Raw genomic sequence first — 17,132 nt, 5'->3', positions numbered from 1 at the left:
CTTTCTCTCCATCAAATAAATAAAATCTTAAAAAAAAAAAAAAAAGAATATTAGCATCTATGTTCATGAAAGATAACAGTCTGTGGTTTTCTTTTCTTGTAATACCTCTGTCTGGTTTTGGTATTAGAATAATGCTGGTCTCATAGAACGAGTTAGGAAGTATACCCTCTGCTTTTGTCTTCTGCAAGAGATTCTAGAAAAGTAGTATAATTTCTTTAAGTGTTTGGTAGAATTCCCAGTAAACCCATTTGAGCCTGGCGCTTTCTGTTTTGTAAGGTTATTGTTGATTCAATTTCTTTAATAGATAAAAGCATATTCATATTTTCTTCCTGTGTAAGCTTTGGCAGATTGTATCTTTCGAGGAACTGGCCCATTACATCCAAGCACAGAGTTGCTCATAATATGTCTTTATTATCCTTTTAACATCCATGGGATCTGTAGTAATGTTCCTTCTTTCATTTTATTTATTTATTTATTTTTAATTAATTTATTTGACAGAGAGAGAGATAGCAAGAACAGGAACACAAGCAAAAGGAGTGGGAGAGGGAGAAGCAGGCTTCCTGCCAAGCAGGGAGCCCGACGCAGGGCTCAATCCCAGGACCCTGGGATCATGACCTGACCTGAAGGTAGACGCTTAATGACTGAGCCACTCAGCCGCCCCTCATTTCTTATTTTAGTAATTTGTGTCTTCTCCTTTTTTTTCTTAGCCTGTCTAGAGGCTTGATTTTTTAAAAAAGATTTTATTTATTTGACAGAGAGAGAACACAAGCAGGAGGAGCAGGAGAGGGAGAAGCAGGCTCCCCAACGAGCAGGGAGCCCAACTGCAGGCTTGATCCCAGGACCCTGGGATCACGACCTGAGCTGAAGGCAGACATTTAACCAACTGAGCCACCCAGGCGCCCCTAGAGGCTTATTGATTTAATTGATCTTTCAAAGAACCAGTTTTTGGTTTTGCCAATTTTCTCTATTGATTTTCTCTTTGCAATTTCATTGATTTCTGCTCTAAGTTTTATTTTTTTCTTCTGTTTACTTTGGATTTAATTTGCTCTTCTTTTTCTAGTTTCTTAAGGTAGAAGCTTAGATTATAGATTTTAGGCCTTTCTTCACATTAAGCTGAATATTCTTCTGCCTTGGGTACTCCACAAAAATGTTCAACACCTTCCTGATTTTAGGACCTAGAATCTTTGACTCCACCATCAAAATCCCACTAGAACTCCAAAAAAAAAGCCAGATCACTAGGATATGAGGTGACAAACGCCTTAAGGAACCTTTACTAAGAAGTTAATACAAAACAAGCTAACAGTTGAAGAGTAATTACTGCACAAGATTTCACAATATAGTCAGATCTTTTAATAACAAAAATGCTAAAATAATAATAGCATCTAATACTTAATCAGCACTTATGCCAGTTGCTGTTCTGTAAACTGCATTAACTCCTCTAATTCCCTCAAAATTCTATGAAGTAGGTACTGTTTTTATTTTATAGATTAAAAAAACCTGGAGTCACTGAAAGATAATTTCCTAAAGATCACATTGCTAATTACTATTACCTAGAAGTCAAACCCAGATGATATGATTTCAGAGCTCATGCTACTACTCTATTGCCCTATTTTACTAAAAAAAAAAAAAATTATGATTTTAACTATAAGTGAGCCAAATAAGTATGGTTTATTCATTCTTAGCAAGCAGCCCAGATTCTATTTTTCAGATGGCTAATACATTTATTTGATCACTATTTATATACTTTGCCCCACCTCAGCAGAAAGAATTAACAACCCACAGAGATAGAAAGCACATAGTGGCTGCCAGAGGCTATGATAATCGAGAGTGACTGTTTAATGGGTATGGAGTTTCCTTTTGGGGTGATAAAAATGTGTGGGAACTAGATGGTTGACGAATGTACAATAATACTGTGAATGTACTAAATGCCGTGAAGTTGTACACTTTACCATTTTATTGCAATTTTTTTAAAAAAGAATTATCGGGGCACCTGGGTGGCTCAGTCGTTAAGCGTCTGCCTTCGGCTCAGGTCATGATCCCAGGGTCCTGGGATCGAGCCCCGCATTGGGCTCCCCGCTCAGCGGGAAGCCTGCTTCTCCCTCTCCCACTCCCCCTGCTTGTGTTCCCTCTCTTGTTATGTCTCTATCTGTCAAATAAATAGAATAAAATCTTAAAAAAATAAAAAATAAAAAATAAAAAAAAAAGAATTATCTAGGGGAGCCTGGGTGGCTCAGCTGGTTAAGTGTCTGACTCTTGATTTTGGCTCAGGTCATGTCTCACTCTGGGTTGCGAAATGGGGCTCCGCCCTGGGCATGCAGCCTGCTTAAGATTGTCTCTCTCTCTACCTCTCCCTCTGCCCCTCCCTGCCCCTGTCTCTGTCTCTCTCCCGCTCTTAAGAAAAAGAAAAAAAAATTATCTACAGTATTTTGATTAATAGTAATCCAATGAAATGTTATTCAACTACTAAAAATTGTATTTTTGAAAATATTTAATAACAGGAGAAAGATCCTAAAATATCAGTGAGTAGGAAAAAAAGTAGTATACACAACTATATGTACATAACGTCACATTTGAAAAATAAAAATTTGTTTTTAATATTGGATACATACCTTAACAGTGTTTATATCAGTATGGAAGAGCAAATGTTTTGTTCTTTATATTTCTTATATTCTAAGTTCTATATTTCTTTTATTGTCAGAAAAAATACCATTTTTTAGGTTTTATTTATTTATTTGACAGAGAGACAGAGAGATAGAGAGAGAGAAAGTACAAGCTGAGAGAACAGCAGAGGGAGTGGGAGAGGGAGAAGCAGTCTCTTCGCTGAGCAGGGAACCCGATGCGGGACTTGATCCCAGGACCCTGAGATCATGACCTGAGCTGAAGGCAGATGCTTAACTGACTGAGCCACCCAGGTGCCCCAGAAAAAATACACTTTTAAAAGAATTTAATTGCAAATAACTAGTAAGTTTAGCGATATAATGGACTTAAAAGTCCCTCAAATAAGAGAACAAAGAGAAATAAAAAAAAAGGTTGAATTAAATTCAAATATATAAATAATTACATTAAATGTGAGTAGTCTAAACATACCAATTAGAAGACAGAGATTATCAGACTGGGGAAAAAAATGGCCCAACCATATGCTGTCTCCAAGAAACTCGAAATATAAGACATAGGTAGGTTGAAAGTAAAAGGCTGGAAAAGGATATATCATGTGAACACTAATCAAAGAAAGCTAGAATGGCTATATTAATATCAGATGAAATAGACTTCAGAGTGAAGAAAATTACCAGGGAAAAGGGGGATATTACACAATAATAAATGGGTCATTCACTTAGAAGACATAATTTTAAATGTGTATGCACCTAACAACTAAGCTTCAAAATATATGGACCAAACACTGACAGAACCGAAAGAAGAAATACACAAATCCAAAGCTGTAGCTGGAGACTTCAACACTTCTTTTTCAATAACAGATAGAACTATTAGGCCAAACAAACAAGCAAATAATAAAGACACAGAGAAATTGAACATCCTCAACCAATTGGATATAAGTGACATTTATACAACACTCCACTCAAAATAGCAAAATAAACATTCTTTTAAAGTACACATGAAATATTCACCAACAAGATAGACTATATTTCCTGGGTCAAAAACATCTTTTAAATAAATGTAGAAGAACTGAAATCATATAAACTGTGTTCCCTGACCATAATGGAATGAAACTAGAAATGATTAAACAAGACAACAGAAAAACCACCAAACATTTGTAAATTTAACAACACACTTCTATATAACCCATGACTCAAACAGGGAATCTCAAGGGAAATTAGAAATTATTTTCAACTGAGTGAAAATAAAAATACAATGTTTCAAAATGTGTGTTATGTAGTTAAAAGTAGTGCTTAAAGGGAAATTTACAGTTGCTGTAAGTGTTTGTGCCTGCCCCCCTGCATCCTCATCCCCAAATTCTTATGTTGAGACCTAATCTCCAATGTGATTGTATTTGGAGGTGGGATCCTAGGGAGATGATTAGGTTGTGAGGGTAGATCCCTCAAAAACAGGATTACTGCCCTTATAAAAACAAAAAACAAAGCCACCCAGAGAGCTCCCTTACCCCTTCTGCCATGTGAGAACGTAGAAGACAGCTTTCTGTGAACTAGGAAGCAGTCCCTCACCAAACACCAAATCTGCTGGAGTTTTGATCTCAGACTTCCCAGACTCTAGAACTGTGGGATATAAATTGCTGTTGTTTACAACTCACCTAATCTATAACAGTTTGTTACAGCAGCCCAAAACAGGCTAAGAAAATAGTATTAAACACCTACATTATAAAAGGTCTCAGGTCAACATTAGCTTCCATCTTAAGAAACTGGAAAAAGAATAAAGTAAACCCAGGGCGCCTGTGTGGCTCAGTTGGTTAAGCCTCTGCCTTCGGCTCAGGTCATGATCCCAGGGTCCTGGGATTGAGCCCCATATCAGGCTCCCTGCTCAGCAGGGAGTCTGCTTCTCCCTCTCCCTCTGCTGCTCCCCCTGCTCTCTCACTCTGTCAAATAAAATCTTAAAAAAAAAAAGAATAAAATAAACTCATATCAAGCAGAAGGGATGAATAAAATTAAAAGCAGAAATCCATAAAATTGAAAACAGAAAAAGAAAGAAAAGTCAATGAAACTAAAGGCTGTTTTTCTGAAAAGACCAATAAACTTAAGAAATCTATCAAGAAAAAAAAGTAGAAGGAAACACAAAACATCAAGAATGAGAGAAGAGGGGCGCCTGGGTGGCTTAGTTGGTAAGCATCTGACTCTTGATTTTGGCTCCAGTCTCGATCTCAGGGTTGTGGGATCAAGCCCCACGTTGGGCTCTATGCTCAGTGTGGAGTCTGCTTGTCCTCCCTCTGCTCTCCCCCAAGGCGCGTGCGCTCACGTGCTCATTCTCTCAAATAAATAAATAAGTAAAATCTCAAAAAAAAAAAAAAAGAATGAGAGAAGAGATTAGCACTACAGAGAAAGCATTAAAACAACAAAGGGTAGGGGCACCTAGGTGGCTCTGTCTGGTTAAGTGGCTGCCTTTGGCTCAGGTCATGATCCCAGGGTTCTGGAATTGAGCCCCACATCGGGCTCCCTGCTCAGCGGAGAGCCTGCTTCTCCCTTTCCCTCTGCCTGCCGCTCTGCTTACTTGTGCTATCTCTCTGTCAGATAAATAAATAAAAAATATCTTTAAGAAAAAATAAAATAAAACAACAAAGGGTACTACAAACAACTCTACCTGGAAAAAATTTGACAATTTAGTGAAAACGATCAATTCCTTGAAATTACCCAAAGTCACCCAAGATGAAACAGATAACCTGAACAGATCCATAACTTATGAAAATAAACTGAATTAGTAATTTTAAATTTTCCAAAAAAGAACCCTCCCAGTTTCACTGACAAATTCCTTAAAAGAATACCACCAATTCTATACAATTTCTTAAAGGAAAAAAAAAAGTACAACATATTAGTGTTTACAGAGCTACACTGTCCAATGAGGTAGGCTACTGGCCACATGTAGCTACTGATTACCCAAAATATGGCGACAGCCTCATGTTGAAATGATCCTATTTTGGCTATACTAACATAAAATGTATTATTAAACATTTTTTTAAAAAGATTTTATTTATTTATTTGAGGCGGGGAGAGAGAGAAAGAGAGGGACAGCAAGAGCACAAGAGCGGGGGGGGGGGGAGAAGCAGACTCCCCGCTGAGCAGGAAGCCCGACACAGGACTTGATCCCAGGACTCTGGGATCACGACCCAAGCTGAAGGCAGACGCTCAATTGACTGAGCCACTCAGATGCTCCTATTATTAAACATTTTTAAAAGTCCTCATATAAGACTTAGATCAGAAATAGGATCTGCTTTCTTAATCACTTCTGATTTCTAAACATAAAAGAGAAACTAAAACTAAAAAGGAAAAATGATTTTCAAGTGGCTACTAAGCCACAGCCTAACTCAGTTTAGAATTCAATTGCTCTTAAAACCATCTCAAAACAAAATACAAGCAAAACTCTTAGAAATCAAGAAGAGGGGCGCCTGGGTGGCACAGTCGGTTGAGTGTCAACTCTCAGTTTCAGCTCGGGTCCTGATCTCAGGGTTGTGGGTTTGAGCCCTGTGTTGGGTTCTGTGCTCAATGCAGAGTCGGCTTGGGATTCTCTCTCCCTCTCCTTCTGCCCCTCCCACTTGTGTTCTCTTTCTCTCACAGATAAATAAATCTTAAAAAAAAAAAGGTAATCAAGAGGTAACTGAAGGACACAGATCACTACAAAGCAAAATCCAGAGGTTAACAGGTGCACACAGCATTCCTTTCTAGAGCCCAAATGTCCAATATGCACATCCTCTTTGTAGAGAAAGGGAAGCATAAGCTCTTTAAAGATAAAAGGAGAAAAATAAAGAGGGCTTTAAAAAAAGTATTTTTTTCAAGATAAAGATTACAGAATGAACTAATTTCTAAGTGATAAATATCTCTGCCATTTCAAGGAAAAACCCCTTAGAATTATTATGGGGCTAGTATCAAAGCATCATTACAGGAACAGAATGCATTTGCTTTTCAGTAAGGAGACATCCTCTTCAAAGATTTCCACCTTAACTACAAGACTAATGGGAGGTTTCTAAAAATAAAGTAATGGCTACATTCTGAGCAGTAATTAAGGAATTATCAGACAAAGCTTAAGAGACCAATATATTGATCATTTTAGACAGTAATCATCAGTCTGTTACAAAATAACCACACAATTTTCAGCAGGTTTATAGTACATACTGATAAATTAGGTATTCACCATGATTTGAATGGAAAGCAATTATGCTTGCTTCCTTACTTTTATAAGAGATATGATCTGGCCTGATTCAGTAGAAACTGTACACCATACTGCACTTACTAAAACTTCCTGTTACACAATAATTCAGTAAAACCTTAAGAATTTCTCAGGTGAAACAATTTCAGCATATATGTACATCTTTTTTTTTGCAAAGGGGAAATGTACATATCCCTCCATTGCTCTTTTTCCCTCATTTTTATTATTTCTGAAATTAAACATATAACCAAATGTGTTCATTTAATATAATGGCTCTACCTCTCTCCCGGCAAGAAAGGTAATCATTAAACCAATGATGCATATTAAAGTTACTATCACCTAAGACTCAAAGAAATGCAGTTTTTATGTGTCTTACTATGACAGGGTTATACTAAGTAACTAAATACTTTTTAGGGGCGCCTGGGTGGCTCAGTTGTTAAGCATCTGCCTTCGGCTCAGGTCATGATCCCAGGGTCCTGGGATCGAGCCCTGCATTGGGCTCCCTGCTCTGCAGGAAGTCTGCTTCCCCCTCTCCGACTCCCACTGCTTGTGATCCCTCTCTCGCTATGTCTCTCTCTGTCAGATAAATAAAGTCCCTAAAAAACAAACACTTTTTAACTAGATCCAGCCCCAGCTATAGCCCCTACCAATGCATACACACAAAAAGTTAAGGATTCTATATACTTATTTTTTAAAAGCAAATTATGCTTGAGTATTTAATCTTTAAAACTGTCAGGATTTTAGAACTATTTTTTTTTCTTTTTAACAAGAAGTATATTCATATTTTAAGAAAGAACTGTATTTGGTTAAAAACATTTTTAAGGAACTGTCAATCTCCAAATTTTGAATCCATGAATCCTAACATTCCAGATCAGAGAAGTTTGTTAACAAAAGGGCTTTAGCTACCATAAGAAAAAAAGATGCTGCTTTCAAATTATATTTTCCCCTCTATCAAATAATAAAACTAATTATGAAGCAAACTGCTAGCACTAACACCACACATTAGAACTACTCACAGTTGAATTTCAAAGCAATTACACCATCTGATGTCTGATTTCTTGATTTTCAATGCTCCAAACAGGTTCATGACACACATATGTGCATTTTAGAGGTTAATCTGAACAGTACAGCCATTTCACATTGCCTTTGACTCATGTGGAACTACCTAGACACAACCACCAAATAATTACCACCATCTGGTGGCACTATCACCAACAGCAGGTTTCCTTCTCTGAAGCTGAAATAGCACATCACCTTATACACTTAATATAAACCTTACAACATAAAGATATTTAAGGATTTCAGATCCATTTACATTTGAAATATCCCTTCTAAATATAAAAACATTTTCCACACAAGGCACAATCAGCTTAGGCTAGCAGCATTTCTTCATCAAAAAAGAAATCTGTTGTTCTCAAGGGCTACTCATATTTCTGATATTACAGAATTCTAGAGACCAGAATTGAAACACAGAGTGCCTTACCGAGGATCTTCTAGAAGGAAATGAAGCAACCTTTTGAGTCCAACATATAGATGAGAGAAGTTCTAATGTAAGGTCAACTAAATAGATATTTTTCCAAAGAAGACATCCAGGTGGCTAACAGACACATGAAGAGATGCGCAGTATCACCAATCATCAGGAAAACGCAAATCAAAACCACAATGTAATACCATCACACACCTGTCAGAATGGCTGTTGTCAAAAAGACAAGAAATATCAAGGTGTTTTTTTTTTTTTTAAGTAGGCTCCATGCCCTATATGGGGCTCAAACTCATGACCCCAAGATGAAGGGTCGCATGCTCTACTGACTGAGCCAGCCAAGCACCCCAAGAAATATCAAGTTTTGATGAGGATGTGGAGAAAAGGAAACCCTTATACACTGCTGGGAATGTAAACTGGTGCAGCCACTAAGGAAAAGAGTATGGAGGTGCTTCACAAAATTAAAAACAGAACTACCATACTATCCAGCAGGTATTCAACAACAACAAAACTAACTTGAAAAGACATACACACCCCTATGTTCATTGCAGCATTATTTATAATAGCCAAGTTGATCAAAAGATGAATGGGTAAAGAAGATATGGCATGTATACACACACACACACACACACACACACACACACACATACACACTATTACTCAGCCATTTAAAAAAAAAAATGAAATCTTGCCATCTGCAACATGGATGGACCTACAGGGTACTATGCTAAGTGAAATAAGTCAGACAAGACAAATAGCATATGATTTCATTTATATGTGGAATTACATTAATAAAACAAAACAGACAGACTCACAGATACAAAGAACTCACAGGTGCCAAAGGGGAGGGTTTCTTTTTAACAAGATGGACAAGATAGGCAAAGGGGATTAAGAGGCAGAATCTTCCAGTAATAAAACAAATAACACACAGGGATGTAATGTACAACATAGGGAATATAATCAATAATGCTATAGCAACTTGGCATGGTGACAGACAGTAACTAGACTTACTGTGGTAACCACTTCATACTATATATAAATATCAAATCACTATGTTGTACACCTGAAACTAAAACAATAGTATGTTAACTATTCTTCAATTAAAAAAAGAAAGAAAAAAAAGGTGGGTTCAAAAGGCAAGAGGGAAAGAGAACTGGCAGAAGTGCCAAGTAAAACAGTGTTTAAATGGAAGACACAAGTATGGAATCTAGAGGAAATCTATAGGAAACCAGGGCTTCTTTTACAACACCGATCAGTTAAAATACAGGAGAAGAATGAGGAGGGATAGTCCTGCATCACCTCGCTAGGAAGGAGAACTTAAAAAAAGTTTTAGGAAATAGTGTGGTTTATATGGAGCACCCAATAAGTTTTCTAACATGTGGGACATATTATGGTTTAGGAGCTTAATAAGGAAAGTTCCGGGGATGCCTGGGTGGCACAGTTGGTTAAGTGTCAGACTCTTGGTTTCGGCTCAGGTTGTGATCTCAGGGTTGTGAGATTGAGCCCCCGCATCGGGCTCCCTGCTTTGCAGGGAGTCTGCTTGAGATTCCCTCTCTTCCTCTTCCCCTGCCCGCCCCCCTCCCATGCACCCAACCTCTCTCTCTAAAATAAATAAATCTTAAATATATAAGGAGGGCGCCTGGGTGGCTCAGTCATTAAGCGTCTGCCCCACATCGGGCTCCCTGCTCCACGGAAAGCCTGCTTCTCCCTCTCCCACCCCTCTGCTTGTGTTCCCTCTCTCGCTATGTCTCTCTCTGTCAAATAAATAAAATCTTTAAAAAATATATATATGAGGAAAGTCCCATTTCTAACCTCTGAGAAACTAAATGAACAATGTGTATTTAATGTACATGTGCAATGTCCCTAGGGACCCATGTGAACTATTAACAAGAAGAGCTACTTCAAGTGGGAGATACCTTCATCAGCACGTGATGACCACACTATCATTTCATCTTAGCTTACTTCACAACCAGAATGCCTCTGACTTAGAAGGAACCATCACAGTGCAGGGGTAAATCTTCCCTATGGAATTCTGGAAGGGTGTACTCTATTATAGGAAGAGAGGAGGCATGTTACTGTTGGTATTAAGACTAAAATGGTGATATGCATGCTGCTTACTGTTTCCCAAGAGTCAAGTGTCCTAAGTTTTCTTACAAAGTGTGCATCTCTGAGCAGGCAGGAACTCCTTGCGGAACACTCATATTTACCCAACTACCTAAGAGTCGCCTCACCAATATTAACCCCACTTCATTCCTAACTTACTATGGAAATGTAGAGAAGACCTGGGGACTATATACCCTATCCTCCCTAAGCCCTGACAAGTATCCATACCCTGGAGCCAAAGTTTCCTTGTAAGCCCCCTGTAGTAGTGAGGGCCAAATTAATCACAAAGGTCATAAAGCTACTTTTCTTAATTTATAATAATTTATAACTAATTTATAACTTTTACTGAACCCTAGACAAATTATTATCTCTGGTCTTCAGTTTCCTCATCCATAAAATGTAGCCAATACTTCCTTTATAAAAGGTAATTTATATGTACAAAGACCAATACAGTGTCTGACATACAGCAGATATTAGATAACAGGTAGCTTTTACCTAAGAAGCAAAAGTCTATAAAAAGAAGATAAAAGAAAATGTTTGGGCTTGAAAATAAATCTGCCAGGAATCAGATACTTAGTGGTATTTAACCCAGGTGGTTAGAAACCTGTGGTGGAAGAAGAGGGTTGCCAGTAAAGATGAATATGGAAGCTAAAGTATTTAGTGAGAGAGGGCCAAGGGTCATATACACATGCCCCACATAATGGAGAACTGTCCACACAAGACGCCAAGAGCACTTCTCTTGAGATACTCTGAGAGGCACAACCAATTTAAAATGGGGAAGGGGACCAACTTTATAAATTATTAAATAAAGCAAAAATTCCTTTTGAGGAACAGAAATGAATTGAAACATAAGTGTAAAAATAAAGAAAATTATTCTTTCTACAGAAGACCATCTAAAGACTGTAGAGGAGACCACCCACCAAAAACAAAACAAACAAGCTTTGTTGTTAAGACAGAAAGGTGAGACAGAGTAGTTACCTAACTTGTCCAAATTTGTGCCCAGGCAACCTAAGCCTACTTTCCAAACTCTTCCCACTACACCACACTTTATGAGCTTGCAAGGTGAGACTTCATAGAAAAACTGAGAAGAGCCAATCACAGTTAACAAGGCAGCTTATTTTCTTTTACATGTTCACAGTTGTGGTTTTATGTATACTATATTCACATTCTGCCAGCAGTTTACCATCTCTACTATCAGGATGTGTTATAATCAAGAGTAATCTGGATTCAATGAAATTAGTAGTTTGTACAATGGAATTGAATTCTTTACTAGAGAAGATGAACTGTTTGCAAACTGCACCACACAGCACTAGAGGTCATCAGAGCAGGCAACACAGGTTAAGGAGGCTCCCAATTCAACAAAACCGGTTTCATTTTTAGGTTTTCCCTTTTTTTGAGGGGGCATTCATATATGCTCTTAGAAAGGAAAGGTTTCTACTGATTTAAAAAAAAATGCTTTGAAAATCATGGAACTAGATCAATTATTAAGATCTCTTGAAGGTGTTAGATTTCACAAAATCCTGAGAAACAACTCACAGATTATATAACCAAGAAAGGCTTTAAATTCTTTATTGCCTCCAAAGCTAGTATATTTTATACTCTACCTACTTCTAGACTTGGAGGGGGATGTTACAAGTATAAATTTTAATGGCCCACATAGTGATAATTATATTTATCTTAACACTGAAACACACACACACACACACACACACACACACACGTGTGCGCGTGCACGTGACCAGAGCTCTCAAACTCTAGAAAACAGTAAGAAGCAGTATCTTTGCATCAAAGGGATTTTTTTTTTTAAGTCACATATGTGGTCATGCCCCTCCCTTAAAAACACTGACATTCATTTTAAAAAATCTCCACTTTTCACTGGGCTCAGCTTTTTGAAGTTACAAAGATAAACAAGACATGTATCACCTTAAGTTTTAAAGGTATATCAGACATTCGTCAAATAACTGGGTAGAAAGAGGTAAGGTGCCAAAGAGAGGCAAGGGAGTGAGAGGTGCAGAGAAAATGCAATGGGGGAAAGAAAAAGGAGAAAATGCAATGGGAGCTCAGCAGTGGAAGTAACAACGCGAGTTTGAACTTCACAGGTCCACTTATATGTGGATTTTTTTTTTTTTAATAAATACAAGACAGTACTGTAAATGTATTTTCTCTCTCAATTTTCTGAATAACATTTTTTCTCTAGCTTACTTTACTGTAAGAACACAGTATATAAAACATGTAACTACAAAATATGCGTTAATTAACTGTTAATGTTATTGGTAAGGTTTCTGGTCAACAAGACTATTAGTAAAGTTTTTGGGGAGTCAAAGGTTACACGTGGATTTTCAACTGTGCAGCACCCTTAACCCTCCATGTTGTTCAGGGTCAACTGTACTTTCAACTGTGCAGATACAAAAGTTATTAGAAGGAGTGGCCTGTTCTAGAAAACAGTATGGGGGTTCCTCACAAAGTTGAAAACAGAGCTACCCTATGACCCAGCAACTGCACTACTGGGTATTTACACCAAAGATACAAATGCAGTGATCCGAAGGGGCACCTGCATCCCAATGTTTATAGCAGCAATGTCCACAATAGCCAAACTATGGAAAGAGCCCAGATGTCCCATCGACAGATGAATGGATAAAGAAGATGTGGTATATGTAGACAATGGACTATTCCTCAGCCATCAGAAAGGATGAAATCTTGCCATTTGCAAGAAGACTGTGGATGGAACTAGAGGGTATTATGCTAAGCAAAATAAGTCAATCAAGAGAAAGACAATTATCATATGATCTCACTAATATGTGGAATTTAAGAAACAAGGCAGAGGATCATAGGGAAAGAGAGAAAAAAAATGAAACAAGACAAAATCAGAGAGGGAGACTAACAATAAGAGACTCAATCTCAGGAAACAAACCGAGGGTTGCTGGAGGGGAGAGGGATGGGGGGATAGGGTAACTGGGTGATGGACATTGGGGAGGGTATGTGCTGTAATGAGCACTGGGTATTATATAAGACTGATGAATCACAGACCTTTGCTCCTGAAACAAATAATACATTATATATTAATTAAAAAAAAAAGTGGCCTGAAAAAGAGAGTCCAGAAGGGAAGGGACAAATCATTTCTGCATTCTGATACATGACTGCACATTCGTTTGTCATTCAACAAATAGTTCACAGTCTAGCAGGAGAGAAGGGTAAGTAAACAAACACCTAAAATACAATGTGTGAAGTATAATACATATGCCTGTGCATAATATTAATGAAAAAAGGAGGGATAAATTTCCATGGGGTCGTGAGAACAGTAAGCAAGGAGGGAAAGGGGAAGGAGGAATGGTGACTTCATCACGGCCCTGAATATGAGCAGGAGTTTACTGGAAAGAAAAGATATTTCTGGCAATAGGAACAACACAAGCAAAGGCATGGTGAAGTGAAAGCATGTGGTGTCTTTGGGGACTGGCTGTGGGGGAGTAAAGAGGAGACTGACGATAAAAGTGAAAACGAGGCCAGATCGTGAGGAGCTTTAAGCCCCATGCCAAGGAATTGGGCTTCAGTACAGTAGGCACGAAGGTTTTAGGCAAAGAATGATGTCATATAAACACTATGAGACACCCTTTCTAACATTAAAATTTTTCAGGGCTATAAAAATATGCAAAGTTTCCACTGGCTGCAAAAACATATAGAAGAACATTAATTCCAGGACCCCTTAAAATCACTCCAAAGGCCCCACTGGCCTTGAGTCCAGTTAAGGGTTCCCACAAGGCAGGAACTATTTACTATTTACTTTTCTTTGGATTACCAGGACACGGGATATAGTGGAACCAACAGGAACTGGTTTGTGATAAAGAACAGTTTTAAGACTGAACAAAACATGACTCCAAGGCTCCTGCCTGATCACCTCAGTGGGGTCCTGATGAGAAGAATGTTAAGTTTTGCCTGGGAGACATTAAGATTCAGACATCTACAGGATGTCCAAGTGTTCTGTCCATAAACAGTTCAAACACAGGTTTGGAGCTCCGAAGAGAGTTTGCAGCCACAGATACAAATTTGAACACTGCCACGCACTGTACTGGTGACAGCCAAACCTATGCGGATGGATGAGGTCACGGAGCATGGACAGGACCCAGCTCAGAATCCAGCAATCCCGGGGCAAAGAGGAGACTAGACAGAGACAGGGAAAAATCACTCAGAGGAAGAGAAACAAGACAGCTCTCATGTGAGTCTAGGAAGGTACACAGTTCAGAACACATTTGGAGTACGGTGCCCAATGACAGAGGGTCAGTTAGTACGAAGACTTAAGTGGCTGCTGGATTTGGAAACTGGTAGTCTCTGATTTTCACTTCTCCAGAGTGGGTAAAGAATAAACTGGGTTGAAGAACAAATGAAAAAAGGGAAGAAGAGGCAGTGTAGCTCACTCTGCTCAAAAAGTATGGCAACGGAGAGGAGAGAGAGGTGTTGACGGGTTGTCTGGTTGGGAGAAGTATGCACATCTTGTGCGTTTTCTTTTTTTATAGGACTTACATCTAGAGACTCTGAGAACAAGGATTGCCTTCAGTATTCTTACAGCACCTACTAGATTATGTAATAAAAAGAGCAGCACCACTAAATCACTGTTCAGAATGCAAGATATAGATCTCTCACACACTTCACTAAACTTTAAACTGCCAGTGGAAAAGGGAGAGCACTAGACTGAACCAATTAGATGGTCATTAAATTCAAGTCATTTACCTGCTCGGGGTGACTGTTTAAAAGAGGCCACGCCTTGTTATGTAATTTGACAGGCTCTGTGAGCAACACTGGGAATGCTGTAAGATGTTACCTTAATTCCTTCACCCTGGGCTGCACAAGGACATACTCACCTCCATAGTAGAGTCCTGTAGCAGTGCACATCCGCCACTGTCCCTGATACATTCCTGCTCTGCTGGGGCTGCACATCTGGACGCTGACATCTGCAATCTCTTGGGGCTCTAGCGATCTCACCATCACCATGTTCACATGTCCAAATTGGTCTCCCCCGACATATTTAAGACAAACCCCTGGAGGCCAGGCCTCTGCCCCTGAGTTCAAGCAAAAGAAAAAAATGTTAGGCAATTAGTGGTCCTAGGCTGGGTGCAGTTCATTACAAAACTGTAGAAGAGGCCGCTTTCTCTGTCTTTGGCACATACGTGAACCTAGCCACATATCCTTGAGCTATATAATGTCACAAGACTGACCAGAAGGAATTATCAGAGTTAACAACCTCTGACCAACAGTCTATCCCTAAGATAAGGCACATATGACCAAAGCAAGGCAGTTCTTCAAGAAGATGTGTTTCAGGGGACCCCAGGGGAAGCCACACATCACACTGAATCCGTAGAATCTAAGAATGATGTCCACGAAGAGGCGTGGAAATGAAGCACAGACCCACATCTTTGGAGGGCTGCTTTCTTCACTAAGAGGTAACACATGCCCATTTCACTGGAACTTTTTAAGCTGACATTCTAAGTAAAAATACATGTGATTGCCCCTGGTTTTTCTATCAAGGCAAGCAGATGAAACACGTGAGGAATCATTTCTATATCACTTTCATTTTAAAACTTTTTCCCTGATATACAACTTTTCCTTCTGGAATCCTTAACTATGAAAAGACCAAAGTGCAAGAGATCCTGCAAATACAGACAGAGGTGTCAAGTGAAAGTTTCATTTTCAGGTTCAAACAGCAGTGGGGAAAATAGGAACAGTGACATGAACTCCCCTGGTAACAGCACACTGAACTCTGGTCTCAGAGGTGATGACATCAGCCAGAGGTACGTGTATAAAGGATAGGAATGGCAATATAGGGACAAGGCATTGGCAGGAATGTCTTTCCTCCTTTGGAGGTGATAAAGATCTTATTTGGGTACTTCGCCTTTGTACTAATTTTTATGTAAACTAATTCAAAATAAGCAATCCATAATATTGACTTGTTCTGACAAGTCACAGGGCCACTCAGTGCCTCGAGGTCATCTTTCCAGTGAAGTCTCTCCAGTATACTCCTTTTTACTGTAGACAGAAACCTCTGTATCTTTTGGGGGGATATATAAATTATACATTATAAAAATTAATCACCGTGAAAAGGTGGACATGGCAGGACTCCCAGGACAAAGCACGCTTGAAACTGATCTCCTGAGAGTACTCTAGGACGCCTTAGTATCTTGTTCTCGAAGTGCCAGACTGGTTTTGATATACCTGAGGACTTACTATTGCCAAGGGGACCAGAGAGAAAGGCAGCCACAGCTCTACTGCTGAGACTGCAGCCCCATCATGGACGGCACACTCTGGGGCTCCTGGATTTTAAGGGGTGGCAGATGAAGCAGTGGGCACAATGTTTTGTCAGACCCTCTTAAAAACACACCCGCCAGCAAAGTGCCGTCCTAAGTTAACACCATAAAGGGCAACTGCTGCGGGTGGAAAGCTTGTGGGGGATACCCTGGCAATACCTGCATATTGTCTGGCATTTCTGGGGCCCATGGGCTTGGTAAAAGCCTATCAGTCTGAGGTCAAAAACAGCAGCAACTGGCACGGAGCACCTTGGAAAATGTCAGTCTCTTTAGAGACTGAGATCCAAGAGGAAAATTCAACTGCTGTGTTGGGGCTGAATTCACAATTATTCTTTCAAACACACATACACACAACACCGGTAACAAGACAACATCTGTTGGTATGAAAACCCAAGAACGTGTCTGTTTTTGAACTTCTAAGAAACTAAGGA

General features: G+C 39.1%; 1 protein-coding gene across 2 annotated transcripts in view; it reads right to left on the bottom strand.

Moving 5' to 3' along the window:
* Positions 1-17,132, bottom strand: part of ILRUN (inflammation and lipid regulator with UBA-like and NBR1-like domains) — a 91,522-nt gene that overhangs the window by 34,465 nt on the left and 39,925 nt on the right. For both annotated transcript variants that reach the window (XR_003521346.2, XM_027601556.2), the window contains exon 3: positions 15,262-15,459. Coding sequence is in view for 1 of the 2 variants with exons in the window: in XM_027601556.2 (XP_027457357.1) it covers positions 15,262-15,459 (198 nt within the window). In the remaining variant the exon portion in view is untranslated. The remainder of the gene's footprint in view (positions 1-15,261; positions 15,460-17,132) is intronic.

The sequence above is a fragment of the Zalophus californianus genome, chromosome 7, assembly GCF_009762305.2.
Source record: "Zalophus californianus isolate mZalCal1 chromosome 7, mZalCal1.pri.v2, whole genome shotgun sequence".
In the NCBI taxonomy this organism is placed as follows: Eukaryota; Metazoa; Chordata; class Mammalia; order Carnivora; family Otariidae; genus Zalophus; species Zalophus californianus.
Note: the sequence above shows the minus strand (reverse complement) of the source record. Positions and strands in the feature narration are given on the sequence as shown.